Source organism: Oryctolagus cuniculus, chromosome 18 (assembly GCF_051225735.1).
Source record: "Oryctolagus cuniculus isolate XC-2025 breed Fujian yellow rabbit chromosome 18, ASM5122573v1, whole genome shotgun sequence".
Taxonomy (NCBI): domain Eukaryota; kingdom Metazoa; phylum Chordata; class Mammalia; order Lagomorpha; family Leporidae; genus Oryctolagus; species Oryctolagus cuniculus.
This window is the reverse complement of record NC_142884.1, coordinates 10,971,922-10,986,373: the sequence shown is the minus strand read 5'-3', so window position 1 is coordinate 10,986,373 and position 14,452 is coordinate 10,971,922. Positions and strand designations below refer to the sequence as shown.

The 14,452-nt window shown below is 59.4% G+C and overlaps 1 protein-coding gene across 2 annotated transcripts in view; it reads right to left on the bottom strand.

Moving 5' to 3' along the window:
* Positions 1-446: 446 nt before the first annotated feature.
* Positions 447-14,452, bottom strand: part of PLA2G4C (phospholipase A2 group IVC) — a 29,784-nt gene continuing 15,778 nt past the window's right edge. For both annotated transcript variants that reach the window (XM_089319383.1, XM_051837440.3), the window contains exons 11-18: positions 13,513-13,626; positions 12,204-12,410; positions 9,683-9,778; positions 7,315-7,469; positions 6,865-7,036; positions 6,168-6,318; positions 3,411-3,620; positions 447-1,720 (exon numbers count right to left, since the gene is read on the bottom strand). In XM_089319383.1, coding sequence (XP_089175509.1) covers positions 1,273-1,720; positions 3,411-3,620; positions 6,168-6,318; positions 6,865-7,036; positions 7,315-7,469; positions 9,683-9,778; positions 12,204-12,410; positions 13,513-13,626 — 1,553 coding nt within the window. In that variant the 3' untranslated portion in view covers positions 447-1,272. The remainder of the gene's footprint in view (positions 1,721-3,410; positions 3,621-6,167; positions 6,319-6,864; positions 7,037-7,314; positions 7,470-9,682; positions 9,779-12,203; positions 12,411-13,512; positions 13,627-14,452) is intronic.

Sequence of the window (14,452 nt, the reverse complement as noted above, 5' to 3'; positions counted from 1 at the left end):
TACTAAGACGACTTCGGAGAGGCCGGATTGGAAGCAGGATCTGCAAAGTAGCTGGCCGGTTAGCTCCGCAGATATCAAGGTCACAAAAGTCAAGGAAAGGTTGAGGAACTATTCGAGCTGGAAGAGACTGGGGAGACGCGGCCAAAGGCGACAGGGACTTCTGAGTTCCCGCGGGGCAGAGTGGGACGGCTGGTGGTCTGCTGGCAACCGTGGGGGCTCCATGGCTTGGGGATGCAGCATCGCAGTAGTGACGGGGCAGTCACGCGGCGCTCCTCCTGTGTGCGTGTCCGTCTCTGTGTCCACACCTCCGTTTCTGTAAGGATGCCCCCCACAGCGGACTGGGACCACTCTGATGATTTCACCATAACTGCTCACGTGTGGACGGCCACACTCACACGCATTGGGGTTCCCACGTCAACGTGTGTTGGAGGACACCATCCAACCACTTTATTTTGTTTTAAAAATTCATTTATTTGAAAGGCAGAGTTACAGAGAAGCAGATGCAGAGAGAGAGAGGGAGGGGGATCTTCCATCCGCTGGTTCACCCCACCAATGGCCGGAGCTGGGCCCATCCAAAGCCAGGAGCCAGGAGCTTCTTCCAGGTCTCCCATGTGGGTGCAGGGCCCCAAGGACTTGGGCCATCTTCTACTGCTTTCCCAGGCCATAGCAGAGAGCTGGGTCGGAAGTGGAGCAGCCAGGACTAGAACCGGCACCCATATGGGATGCCGGTGCTGCAGGGGGTGGCTTTACCCACTACGCCACAGCGCCAGGCCACTTTAAGTTTTGAATAGCTGCTGTACGGATCGCGCCAGGCACGGCTCTAAGGCCTTGACACTCGGGCAGGCGTCCCAGGGACACAGGCACCATGGTGCGATGACCTGTCCTCCACATGATGGGCCTGGGGAGCTTGCGGGAAGCTGGTGCCCTCAGCTCAGTCCCAAGCTCCACGCCGAAGAGGACGGAAGGAAAGGCGGATGGAAGAGCAGAGCGGGGGAGGGCAGCAGAGGCCGGGGCTGGGAAAGGTGGCGGGGAGGACGCATGGAGGCAGGGAGCAAAGGGCGGGAGAGCGGTGGGAAGCGAAGGGCCAGAGGTGCCCGCAGAGCGCAGGGGGACATGGGCGGCGGCTGGCAGGGCGGGCAGACTGAGACAAACTCGCCCAGTCCATCACTGAGCTGGTCAGCAAGCGCTAACTGAGCACCCATCGTGTTCTCAGAGCCTCCCTTGGCTTCCGAGAGACCAACACAGCGTGCTCCTGCCATGCTGCTTATGTGGCTAGGACTGTGGTGTGAGTGGGTGTGCAGGGCAAGCCTTGCGCTCCACCACCACTTTCATTCTGGCTGTGCGGACGTTGGAGACGACGGCCCTGAGGGTCAGGGAGTCGTGCTCCAGCTGCAGGGTGTTCTGGGGGGTCTTCAGGGCGCATCTGGCCACCTTCAGCTCCGGGGACGTTCCCTGCATGATGCTGTGGAACATGTGCTCCAGAGAGGCGGTGGAGACCGGCCCGGCCAGGACGGCCACGGCAAACTCAATGCTGTGCAGGGCGTAGCTGAAGGGAACGGAGAACAGGAGGGCCAGGTGGGCAGCCCTGCCCTGGTAGACCAGCAGGCCCACGCTGCCCTGGAAGCTGGCGCTCGCCTTCGTGAAGGAGCAGCTGATGGTGTGCTTGGGAGCCAGCACGGGGGGTGGGGCCTCCCGGGCGTGGCCGCTCTGGCAGTAGAACCTGGGAGGACAGCGGGAGGTGGAAGTCACTCTGGCCGCACACTGGACAAGCCCAGAGGAGTCAGACGCCTCTCCAGAGCGCCTGCGGCTCGGGGGAGAGATGGTCTGTCCTCTGTGGAGAGTACCGGGCGCCCACCCCAGCTCCTCCACTTCCTGGGCAGCGTGCACGTGTTTCTCCGCCCCTAGGAACCAGGCTAGGAACCAACTCTTCCGCCTGCATCAAGTATCATGAGATCGAGAATTCAGCCCCTCCTCCAACCCACTCACTCCCTGCCTGCCCACCCTGACACCGACCCAGCAATAACCGCCTTTTTCCTGTTCCTAGTGTAGACCCAGGTCATTTCTACCCCAGGGCCTTTGCACTTGCTTTCTCAGTTCTCCCCTGCCCCCATCATCCAGTCCTGGCAGAGCCCTTCCTCCTGATGCCTCCCCAGACCCCCCGTTCCTATGGTGCCCCCAGCATGCACTTCGTCATCTCTAAGGCACTCTGCCCTTTGCCTGACTCTGTGGCTGACTCCTTGGCTCAGCTGTTGGCGTCACATTTCCGGCCAGGAAGATGCAAGCGGCACGAGAACCCGTGCCTCGCCCGACTGGCCTGCTGCACCTGCAGCACCCCGGGAGACGCCAGGCGTGCAGGTGCACGGACAGCACCCGGGAGGGTGGAGTCCACGGCAGAGCCCCAGGGAGCCCTGGGTTTGTCTTCCTTAACCGGGCAAAAACGCGTGCACAGGAAGGGGGCACATGTCACGTGCCATGTGTCGGCAGGGCTCGGGTACAGGACGAGTTCCGGGTTCGGGCCGCACCCAGTCGCCCGCTGCCCTGCTGCTCTCGGAGCCGTGGCCCAGAGGGCTGCGTGTGCAAGGAACACGAGTCCCCTTCCTGCAGCTTCCGCGCAGAAGCTCCAACACCCAGCGTCCGGTTTACACTGAGGCTTTGAGAGGCCACTCAGCTACAATGCGGTCTCCAGGCTGGGCCCTGAGCCAGTGTGGAGGGGAGGAGACCGGGACCCAGACATGCGCACAGGGAGACCTCGTGAGGACGCAGAGGCCGAGGAGCAGGGCCTCGGGGACACCTGGGTCTGGTCTCGACCCCAGACCACGGTGTCTTACGGCATCCCTAGCAAGGAATGTGGGTCCCTAAGTAGCAGACTGGTGGCCGGCAGATGACCTCCCCACCCCCGTCCCGGGGACGGCTCTGGAGATATGGGCTTGGGGACACGGCCAGCTGCAGGGCCCAGAGTGGCTTTCTCTCTCCTCCACTTGACAACCCGATAGGCTGCAGGGCATCTACCCAGCCTGCTCACTGAGAAGCCAGACAGCGAGCGGAGCAGGTGTGGTGCCTGGGAGCAAGGGCTCATGTGGAGGCTGTGGAAGGCACCCCTAGGCTTCCCACACCGGCCACGTGACCTGCCCAGCCCTCGGGCAGCAGCCACTCCCTGCAGGGAGGGGACCGGCGAGGATGAGCGCAGGCTGGGTCCCCGGCGAGGGGGGGCTTTCAGGAACTTGCTGTGATTCTGCCTTGCCTGCGTCTGGACGGAGTCGCACAGGGAGTGTGTCCCACTTGCAGGCCCCTGGGTGGGGGGCCAGGCCGTCATCCTGGGTAACCGGAAGCCTGGACACCGGCTGAGGCCCTTGCTCATCCCAGCGTGGGGGTTCCCGCCACGGGGAGAAGGGGACAGGGACGGTACTCACACGGGGTCTGTGAACGTCTCGTCTGTGTTGTTGGTGATCTCGATGCTCACGGCCCGGGAGCCCGTGACACCCTCCGCCACGTCCTCTACCACGTCCTCCACCACGTCCTCCGTCTTGTCCTCCACCATGACCCCCGCCACTTTCACCAAAGGGTACCTCATCACGCCCTCCATGCAGTAAGACCGGAGCCTTGCCGGGGGCTCCTTGGCACTGGAGGGAGAGGAGGCCGTGAATCTCACCCAAAAGCTACTCTGGAGCCCGCACTCAGGTCGGCAAAGGGTCCAGCGGGGACGGCCACTCAGCGCGTCCTGCCTCACATCTGTCCAGGTGCCGACAGCTTATACCCCCACCGCACCCCCACCCTGTCCATCCTCCCATTCCTGCAGCAAGGCCTCTGCTGTGACAGCACCAAGGGTTGAGGATCAGCCAGGTCTGTCCCAGGGCACCCGCAGGGAGCACCCCCGAGCTCGGCACCCACTTCCCTACGTGCTTTCCTTCAACACGACTGCCTCTCGTCATTCGTGCCATCATTACTGCCACTGGGGCCAGGGGATCTGGCACGCTGTCTCAAGTCTCAGCGCCCAGCGTCACAGAACGGGGATTATTCAAATCCAGGGAAGACATTCTCAACGGACCCAACCTGGTTGCTTCTTTTGCCCAACCCTTCTGGAACTTTCCACGTGCACTTTCCCAGTTCCTTAGCTTCTTCTCCTGCAGAGCCCAGGACCAGGCTCCACGCAACACAGCTGCTTGGAAAGGCTCAGTGTGCTGAGGTCAGACAGAAGCGGGAAACACTGCTTACCCCGCCTCTCTTTCAAAAAGCATGTTAGCTCGTTGAAGGCTCTGACAAGTCCTGCAGCAAAGCCCTGGTCCCTACAGCCTGGTCTGGCTGCGTCTGGAGCCTTGCTGAACTGCTGTCACCGGACGCGTGGAGGCTGGGGGTGCTGATAAACACCCGGGCACAGCACTGGGGCTGGCGCTGAGCGTAGCGGGTAAAGCTGTTGCCTGCGATGCCAGCAGCCCATATGGGCACTGATTCATGTCCCGGTTGCTCCACTTCCAACCCAGCTCGCTGCTAATATGCCTGGGAGAGCAGCTGAGGCTGCTCCCATGTGGGAGACCCGGAGGAAGCTCCTGGTTCCTGGCTTCAGCCTGGCCCGGCCCTGGCCTTTGCAGCTATTTGGGGAGTGAACCAGCAGATGGAAGACCTCTCTCTCTCTCTCTTCTCCCCCCACTGCTCCAAATGCCAACAGTGCAGAGGGAGAGATGCCCTGGGGAGCCCTGGCTCCTTCAAGACAGGGCCAGAGGTGTCTCATGACCCTGGGGGGACAACCGGACCTCTGCAGTGACACCAGCCTGATCGCCCGGGGGTGGGCTACGACTACACTTGGGGACAGTGGCCTTCAAGCACGCACCAGCCAGGGACAGAACGCAGCTATGGGGAGAGATGGGAGGGACACAGGGATGAGGGCTGCTTCCTGCTGCTCTGTGGCCCTGACACCCTCGATGTCCATCACCTTCTAGTGAGCTCCATTCTTTGTTCAGCTCACCTGGAGCCGGCTTGGGACACTCACAACCACACAACTGGGTGAGGCCTTCTGCAAAATATCTGTGGCCAGCTCAGACAAGTGACTGTCATGGCACTCTGAGGAAGGAGGCTTGAAAACGCTAACACTGACTATTGCTTCGTGTGTCCATTGGGCATTATCTCCAGCCCAGGAAGACGCGCTGCCCAAATCCTGCCCACTTACAGATGGCAAATCTGAGGCCGGGGAGGTGCCGACCTGCCTGAAGCTCCCCCTGCAGTCTGGACCTCCACTCTCTGCTGCCTGGGTGATGTGACAACTGCGTGGGACATGGCATCCAGATGCTCATTTGAAAAGGTGACTGCTGAGGCCGGCACCCTGGCATAGTGGGTGAAGCCACTGCTTGCAACACCGGCATCCCATATGGGCACTGGTTGGAGTCCTGGCTGCTCCACTTCCGATCCAGCTCCCTGCTATGGACTGGGAAATAAGTAGAAGATGGCCCAAGTCCTTGAGCCCCTGCATGAAGACCTGGATGAAGCTCTTGGCTCCTGGCTTTTAGCTTGGCCCAGCTCTGGCAGTTGTGGCCATTTGGGGAGTGAACCAGCAGATGGAAGATCTCGATCTCTCTCCTCTCTCTCTCTCTCTCGCATAGTCTCTGTCATTTTGTCTTTCTAATAAATAAAATAAAATCTTAAAAAAAAGAAATCCTAGGCGAGCTTGCCCTCTAGACACCCCAGCTACATGGTCTACACTGACACAGCGTGGCCACACACTGTGGTGGAATGAGAAGGCCACATCAAGATGGCCTTTCGCAAGCGAGCGTCAGTTACTCAGGAATGGCTTCCAAACCCACCTGGCAACAGAGCCTGCCTGGCAACAGGCTGTGATTGGTTAGGGCATAAACTGTCCCTTGACAGGATTGGCTGCCTTGTCTATATAAGCTGCTGCACCAACTGAAATAAACGAGTCCGCGGGCTGCTCACCTCTGGCCTGCTTTCACCCAACTGCCGGGGACTATCTGGTGGCTCCGCACCTCTTGCCCCCATGGTGCTAATGGCAGTCCCAGCAAATGGCTCCCCTCTGCTTTATTCTTCTTCAGAAAGCCACTTGCTGCCTGTGGCCTGTGTCCCCCGAGGAGCGAACTCATGTGGGGAAAACCTGGCTTTGCTTCCCTGACCGTGGTGGCCCTTGGGGAGCCCAGGTCAGTGCGGCAGAAGGTGCCCCCTACCTGGCCGCCTTTTGCATCTCTTGGAGGATACGCTCTGTGTTCAGTCTCACGTTCTTCTTGGACAACTCCAGCAGCTGTGTCACCTTCTCCAAGGTGTAGGTGTTGGCCAGCTTGATGGTGCCGTACTTGCTGACCAATTCCTGAATTCCATCTGAGAAGTGATCAGACCAAGAAAGGAAGCTTGGCGTGGGCTTTGACAAAGAATCCTGTCTGCTTGCCACCAGGAGCTGGCACGTGACAGATGAGGACCAAACGCAGAGGGCCCACAACTTGGCTTTGTCCAGCCCTGGATCATGGGTTTCTCTGTATTTCTGTTACTGATAGCCCCTGCCTGCAGGGAGGCCCACTTGAGAAGAGGAAGGTACTTGGGCTTTGTCCCCTACTCTCCCGTTTGTCTCCTGCCAGGAGCCAAGCCAAGAGGCCTTTCCAGGCTGGTGTGGGGAGTGTCACCATCAGGGCCTGGTGGACTCCCCTGCCCACCCCAGGGGCTGGGTCGTCCAAGCTGCTGCCCACCTAAGCATGAGTGAGCACCATGGGATTCCCTGATGTGGAAGACATGGGAGATTCAGGCAGGGCAAGAATACCGCCTATGGAGGCAACATGTAGAGACACCCATGACCCCTCCACAGGCCCCAGGGCGGGCAGGATGGCCAAGATGCCCTGGCAGGGGCCCCCACCCCGCCCCCCATGCACCCACCTCCACAGGTGTCCTTGTTGAACAGGGGAAAGTGCATCACGACAGGCCCGGCGTCCCCTCTCAGGACATAGCAGCTGTCGGGGGCTTTGGCCCACTTCTTCAGCATGGCCTCCTCCACAGCAGGGAAGGCGATCTTGTGGCGGTGGCAGTAGTCAGCCGTAGCCCTGATGGTCTGGGAGGGAGGCAGTGGCACCTGTCTCAGGACCGGCCAGGAGACGCCCGGGAGCCTCGGTGAAGACCCCCACGCCCGGCAGAGCAGGGTGCGGCCGGGTGGGGATGAGCGTTCCCTGAAGGCACACTCTGTGCTTGCATTTTCTCCCGCTCAGCAGCTTCGTCCCGAGGGCCACTGTGTGCCCAGATGAGTGGACTTGGCCTCCAGGGCCTGCAGCCAGCTCTTCCCTGTGCCCACCTCCCAGCCTGCCTCAGCTCCTTCCCACGCCCTCTCGATACCTCAAAAGGATCGCCGGCGCTGAAGTCAAAGGAGAGGATGAGCTGAGCCTTGCGCGAGGGGGGCAGCACGAGTGGGTAGGGGGTGTTGATGGCAAAGCCCGCGTCCACCAGGTGCAGGAGCTCCCGGCTGCGCATGGTCTTGTCGGCGATGGCACCTGCAGCGGCCGGGAAGAGAGGAGCAGGGATTTGCTGGGACCGGAAGCGAGGCTGGCACACACAGCAGGAGAATGGGAAAAATGACCATTGCTGGAGTGGTGAGGGAGCTGGCAGTGGGCTGAACTGTGACCTCCCTGTGCGTGTGCTGAGGTTTCAGACATTTTACTTATTTGAGAGACAGACACACACGGAGAATCTTCTGTCCACTGGTTCACTCCCCAGTGCTGCAGCTCGGAGCAGGGAACTCAATCCAGATCTCCTATGTGAATGGCAGGGACCCAAGTACTTGAGCCGTCACCTGCCGCCTCCCAGGGTGCCCATAAAGCAGGAAGCTGGAATTGGGAGTGGAGCCGGGACTCAAACTAAAACTCAGGCTGTCCAATATGGAATGTGGACGTCCCGGGCGGTGACTTCATCACCAGGCCGCAGACCCACCCTCCATTCCAGGGTGCAGTCGTAACCCCAGGATCTCAGACTGTGCCCGTGCTTGGAGGCAGGGTCTGACAGAGATGGGTTTTATTTTTTGGTGGGCCCCAGTCCCACAGGACAGGTATCCTTCTAAGAAGACACCAGGACACAAACACACACAGGGGGCGACCAGGTGAGGATGCAGAAGACAGCCAGCTGCAGGCCGACGAGGGGGCTGCGGACACAGTCAACCCTGCTGAGGCAGCTCAGGCACCTGGCACCCAGAACTGTAAGAAAGCATGCGTGGCTGGGGCCAGGGTTGTGGTGCAGTGGTGAAGCCACTGCCTGCCACACTGGCATCCCATGTGGGCACCCGGTTCCAGTCCTAGCTGCTCCACTTCCAGTCCAGCTCCCTGCTAATGCACCTGGGACAGCAGCTCAAGATGGCCCAGGTGTTTGTGTCCCTGCTACCCCTGTGGGAGACCCAGATGGAGTTCCTGGCTTCTGGCTTCCACCTCTCCCAGCCCCACCCATTGTGGCCATCTGGGGAGTGAATCAGCAGCTGGAAGGCCTCTTTCTGTCTCTCCCTCTCTGTGATTCTGCCTTTCAAATAAATAAGTGGTTGGAGGCCCCATGTGTGGTGTTGTGTTGTGGCTTCCCTGACCACAAGTCCAGTGCCTCTGCCAGTGCCTTCTGTTGCGGCTGCGGAATGATCTCCTCCAGCTCCTTCGGGAGGAATTTGTTGCTAAAACACCTATCCCGTGGCCCGGGGCGTGCACACTGGACAGTCTCTTCCGAGGCCAGCTTTGTGCAGACAGCTGCAGCCCCTGTGCCCTGCGCAATGTTCAGCCAGGGTTTACTCCTGCTCTGGCTGGGACATCAGCTGAGTGCAGCCCCCAGGGCGTGTGGGCTGGAAGCTTGGCTCTCGGTGCAGTGGGGTTGAGGACATGGGAACTTTTAAGAGGTGGGACCTAGAGGAAGGTAACTGGGTCACCACCCCTGGAAGGGATGAAGCTTGGCCTCGCGCAGTGAGTTCTCCAGAGCGAGGGTTGTTACAGAGCAAGGCCGCCCCACAGGCTTGGTGTCTTCTGCACATCGCTGTCTCCCTTTGTGTTCTCCTGCCAAGCAGCCATGGGGCCCTCCTCAGAGGCTGACCACATGGGGCTGCCTGAGCTCAGACTTTCAGACTCTGAAGCCATGAGCTTTACGAATAAACCCCTTTGTTTCACGAGTCCTCAGCTGCGGGTTTCTCGCTACAGCTGCACAAGGTGGGCCAGTGGTCACGTGACTCCTCAAGCCTTGCCCAGCCCTGAACAAGAGGGTGTGGGTTGGGACTCACCTCCCTGGCTGATGCACCTGTCATGACCTGCACGGAGCCAGCAGGGCCCAGCACACAAAGATGTTCAGCACTGTCTCCCCACAACAGCATGGGGGCAGTTCAAAGGTGAAGGGTGGGTATGGCCATGGGAGAGGGTGCCCACCAGCCACGGAAGCCGACTGGTGTCAGTTCTACACGATGGATGGGGTCAGCCCCGCGGGAGGAAAACACATCAGGTGTGTTTCAGATCAGATCTTACAACAGGCCCACATTGAGCTTGGGTTCCGACTTTTCAGGGACTGGGCTTTTCACAGTGCCTTGAACTCACACCAACAAGGTCACACATCTTGCCAGGGGAACCAGCACTCACAGGAAGGCCCTCACAGCTCTGGGTGAGGGACAGGCCTGAGATCTTTCTTGTCCCTCCCCACCCCCCCCACCCCCACCCATCCAGTCCCCACTGGAGGGAGGATCCAGGCTTCTCACCATGTCTGTACAGGAAGTTGTGGATGGTCCCCCATTCCCACTTGTAACAGCACAATGCAGTTTTAGTCATAAAATAGTAAGACTTCGTCAAAGACTCTAGAGGGAGAACGGAGAGGGCCAGAGTGAGTGGGAAGGGCTGAACTCATGGTGAACCCGAGCCCCCCATGTGACTACTGGGGACAGAGCCTGAAAGCGGGACAGTGAGGCTGCATGATGTCACGACCCTAACAGGACGCAAGTCGTTAAGTCTGAGGAAGACACAGGGACAGTGCAGGCAGAGGAAAGGCCCCAGGGGGCATGGCCAGGAGGCAGTCGCCTTTGGTCTGGGTTCAGCCACCAAGGCGGAATCGCCGCATCACCCTTATGTTGTCTGGTAAGTTAGGATAGAGGAGGGTACTTCAGAAGTCTCGCAGAAACTTCTAGACACCCACACGTAACATCTTCTAGTACACGCTTTCTGTGTGTGCGTTTCATACGTTGCACACAAAATAAATGTTATCTTTTCGTCTTATTTCCCACAAGCCTCCAGGGTTCTTATTTGAGTCAGATCTTTTCGGAAGAGTGTACCGGAGGCTTCTGCCACAAACCTCATCTCTCCCCATGACCCACAGGGGGGTGACCTGAGCATCTCATCTGACTTTCCCCATCCTCGGCTTTTCAGCTATCGCCTTAAAGACGCCTTCCTTCTTCCTCAACCCTGGCTACAGGGAGCGGGGCACTTGGCTCAGCAGTTAGGACAGCTGCATCCCACCCTGGAGTGAATGGCACCGTTCCCAGCCCTGGCTCCTGACTCCAGCTTCCTGGTAATGCACACCCTGGGAGGTGGCCACGATGACTCAAGGAATTTGCTTCCTACACGCACGTGGCAGACCTCAACCGAGTTTCTGGCTTTAACCTTGGCCATTGAAGGCACTTAGGGGGCAAACCAGTGGCTGGGGGTTCCGTCTCTGTCTCTCAAATAAAAAACGATATTAATAAAGGGAGCCTGACCAAGAATATCTCAAAGGCACCAAGTTAGTGGCTGGCTTGCTATTTAAATTATATACAAGGGAAACCAAGGAGTGGACAGAGTTCACCCTAAAGAGACTAAAACCAGGAATTTATGTAAGATTAAAAAAGAGATGAACCTAAGTGACCATCCACTGACGAATGGTTAAGGTAATGCGGTCTGTCCACACAATGAAATAGTGTTCAGCCAGCAAAAGGATGCAACCCTGTCAGTTGCAATGGACGTGGTTGGAACCAGAGGTCACTGCATTAAGGGAAAATAAGCCAGGCACCGAAAGACAAGCACCGCATGACCCCACGCGCATGTGGGATCTAAACAAGCTGACGTTATGGAAGTGGAGAGTGGAATGGTGGCCATCAGAGGCTGAGGAGAGTTGGGGGGCTGGCAGAAAGATTGGCTGGCTGACGGGCTCTACACTGTAGTTAGGAGAAATGCGTTCTTGTATTGCCCATAGGGTGACTGCAGACAATGCCACTGCATTGCCTACTTCACAAGGCTAGGAGGGAGGGTCTCGAATGCTGTCACCCCAAAGAAAGGATGAGCGCTCGCGGAAATAGACATGTTTACTTCAATCCGGATAGTACACAATGTCCACGGCTCAGGACATCGGTGGCCCCCACTGTAAAACACGCACCATTTTGAATGTGACAGCCATTTTTCAAAAGAGAGGAGAGAGGGAGAGGTAAAGCCTGAAGATAGAGAACGAGGCTCTCCTCTCCTTGACAGCTGCTAGGTAGCTGGAGTCTTCAAAGGGAACAGACTTTTGGTGGCTCACAGCGGAAGCCCTAGAGGCCGGCTGTGCAGGGCCCGGGGCTGTCTCTGGTGCTCCCAGGCAGCGGGCTTAGTAAGTGGTTCTTGCAGCCCCTCCTCTGTGGCAGGGACCCCTAGGGGCCCCTCCCCTCCAGATAGAAAAGAACAAAGAAACCTGGAATGGGGGGTGGAGGGGTTTCCTGAGAAACACCACAAATCCAGCGAGGTCAGCCACAGGTGCACACGGGGGGTGACTTTGTGTGGCGGCTGTGTGGGCAGTGCAATCGCTGTAGCCCAAAGCCGGTATAACAGTATGCATAAGGAAGCTTAACAGTTGTCTGAGCTGGGGACATCAGACCATGCCTTGCTTTGCTTGAGACCCGGAATTTGGAGACTGAACCCTCCCCTGGACCAGCTGGCAGAAGAATCAAGCTGTTTTCCCTGCTAAGAGCCTTGGTGTGTCCCGCCTCTCTGTCCCAGTTTCCTGCCACACCTCCTCACCAGCCGCCTGCACTCTCCCCTCCTTCCGTCTCCATGGAGTTTCGCTCCGTCTAGGTGGTCCTGTTTGTGGCTGGCTCACCTGTCTACTCTCCATCTCTTCGCGACTGTGAGAACCTGGTCCATCCCCTCCAACCTGCACCAACAACTCAGGACACCCCAGTGCGTGCATGGACCGTGGGAATCTGGCTGCTTCCTGCAGCTGCCACCTTGCGGGACCATGGGCGAGTAGGAGGGGGCGGGGGCTCACGGATCAGCACTCACGGAAGATGTTCTTCACGGTGCTCATCGGACTGTACATTCTGCACTGCATCATCGGGCCACTCCTCTCACTGCCTACAGGGGTCTCCTCTTCTCTCGTGAAGCTATACACCAGGTATTCCAGGAACTGGCCCTGCTCTTCCGGGGGGATGCTGCTCCAATGCTGGATCATCTCAGCCAGCCAGGTGTGTTCGGGCTCAACCTCTCGACCTGTCTCGAGAAACCCAGGTGGTCACCCCCTCGGACCATCTGTGTCCCCGGTTCCATCTCACCTTTCACGATGCCCAGCATCTCCTCCTATGCGGGCTGTGCCTTCTCCATGTCACCTTCTCTCTCCCCGCTGTGGCCTCAGTGGCTCTTACTGTCCAGTCTCTCTTGACTCTACTCCAGGGCTCACTTCCAAGCCCTCTCCTCATCTGCTCTCAGCCACACCCACGAATCAGGAGTGAGTCATTGTTGATGTGACTGCTCCCACCTGTGCCAGGCCCACCTGCGGCTGCAGCGTGCACTCCCTCCTCCCACCTTCCCCCATCCCTGTGAGGAAGGCCCTAGGGTACCCCACTGCACAGAGAAGGAGGCACTGAGGCACATGCCCAGGTTCTTCCCCTGCTCTGTCTCTCACGGGAATTCTGTGGCAACCAGATCCTGTCCCCAAACACGTTCACCCATGTGCTAAAGCAACCAGGAATTAGTCAGCAGCACTGAAAAGGAGGAAGATTTCCCACAGACCCCAGGTGTTCTGGCTGGTAACTGTTACGGATCGCCCTGGTGCATCCTGGGGCCAGAGGAGGCGGATCTGAACCCAGCACTGCTGTTTATGAGCTGTGTCCCCTGGGCTGGACCACTCAATCTCTTGGCGCTTCTGCCATGGGATGGTGGTGAGGACTGGACATTGAGGCGTTTGGACAGAGCGCAGGGCTGAGTCCACGCTGCCTGGAAGCAGGGGTCCCTCCTCCCGGAATGCTGACCATCGGCAGGAGCTGAACGCCCTTCTCAGGACCCTGCGTTCCCCAGCCCCAGCCGCTCTGCTTAGTTCATGGTCCAAGACAGACCACACATGCGTGGGGCGCTGGTCCCTGAGAGGCCGTGGCCCAGTGACGTCATCGTGGATGCCCGATGACGCAGTGCTTCGAATGAGTCCCCAAGGCTGATTACATTCCTGTTGGCTCGGCGCCTCCCCTGACCCCCGCCTCCTCCCTCTCGCCAGAGGAGCCGGTGAGGGTCAAGGGGAAGCAGCCACCCCTGCATCACGGCCTCCCAGCCCCGTGGTCCCCACCGCGCAGGGGTTGCGGGCACCCCCTGGTGCACAAACCTTCCCTTGCGAGCTGCAGCTGCAGGGCCTGGAGCCTGTCGATGACGCTGCTGGAGCTGGGATCCTGGACGTAGGCCAGCAGCAGATCCAGCAGAGCCTCGTCCACCTCCGACCCTGCTGAGACAGCAAGCGCTCACCCTCAAGGTCCCTGGTGCCTTGCTGCCTCCCCCAGTCCCCTCGGGTCTCTACCGATGCGGGGGTCCACGCCCCGGCCGCTGTGAGCTTTGCTCGTGAAGGCTTTGCCACGGGGAAGGTACCTGAGAGTGGACGTCCCTCCCAGGCCCACCCTTAGCCCATGATGGACGTGGATACAGCTGAGGGACGGAAACTCCCTGGCCCCAGAGGAGGAGACCTCACTGCCGCCTAGACTTCGTTCGCTTCAGGGGACCCAACAGGAGATGGGGGCAACCTCCGCCACCCCCAAACTGGAGCCACCGTAAGATGGGGACAGCTGAGCTCGAGCGGCGTGCCCGTCGGCCCAGGATGCGAGAGATGGGGTTCCTCCCAGGACCACAGGGGCCTCTCATTCCCCTTCACACCCTGACGTCAGTCTCCGGCCTCAACTTCCGGCTCTCAGGCCTCAGTTTCCGGCTCCGTCAAAGGCTTCCCGCACGCATCTCGGGTTCCGGCGGGGCCTCTCCTTCCCCCTCACACCCTGACGTCACCCTCAGGCCTCAGCTTCCCGCGTCCCAGGCTCCCGGGAGCCGGGGATGGCACACGCGTTCCCCGCCTCCGCACCCCTAGCAGCTCCGAGCGCATCAGCTCGGGTTCCGTCCCTAGGCACTGAGGAAGGGACAAGGCCCGGGCGCACATCCAAGGCCGAGTGTGAGGCAGGCTGACGTCGCCTCAGGTTCCAAACGAGGACTTTCCAATCTCGGGCACCCCCTATGCGGGCCCCAGGGCTCCGGAGAGTGGAAGCGACCAAAAACAGGGAAGCCAC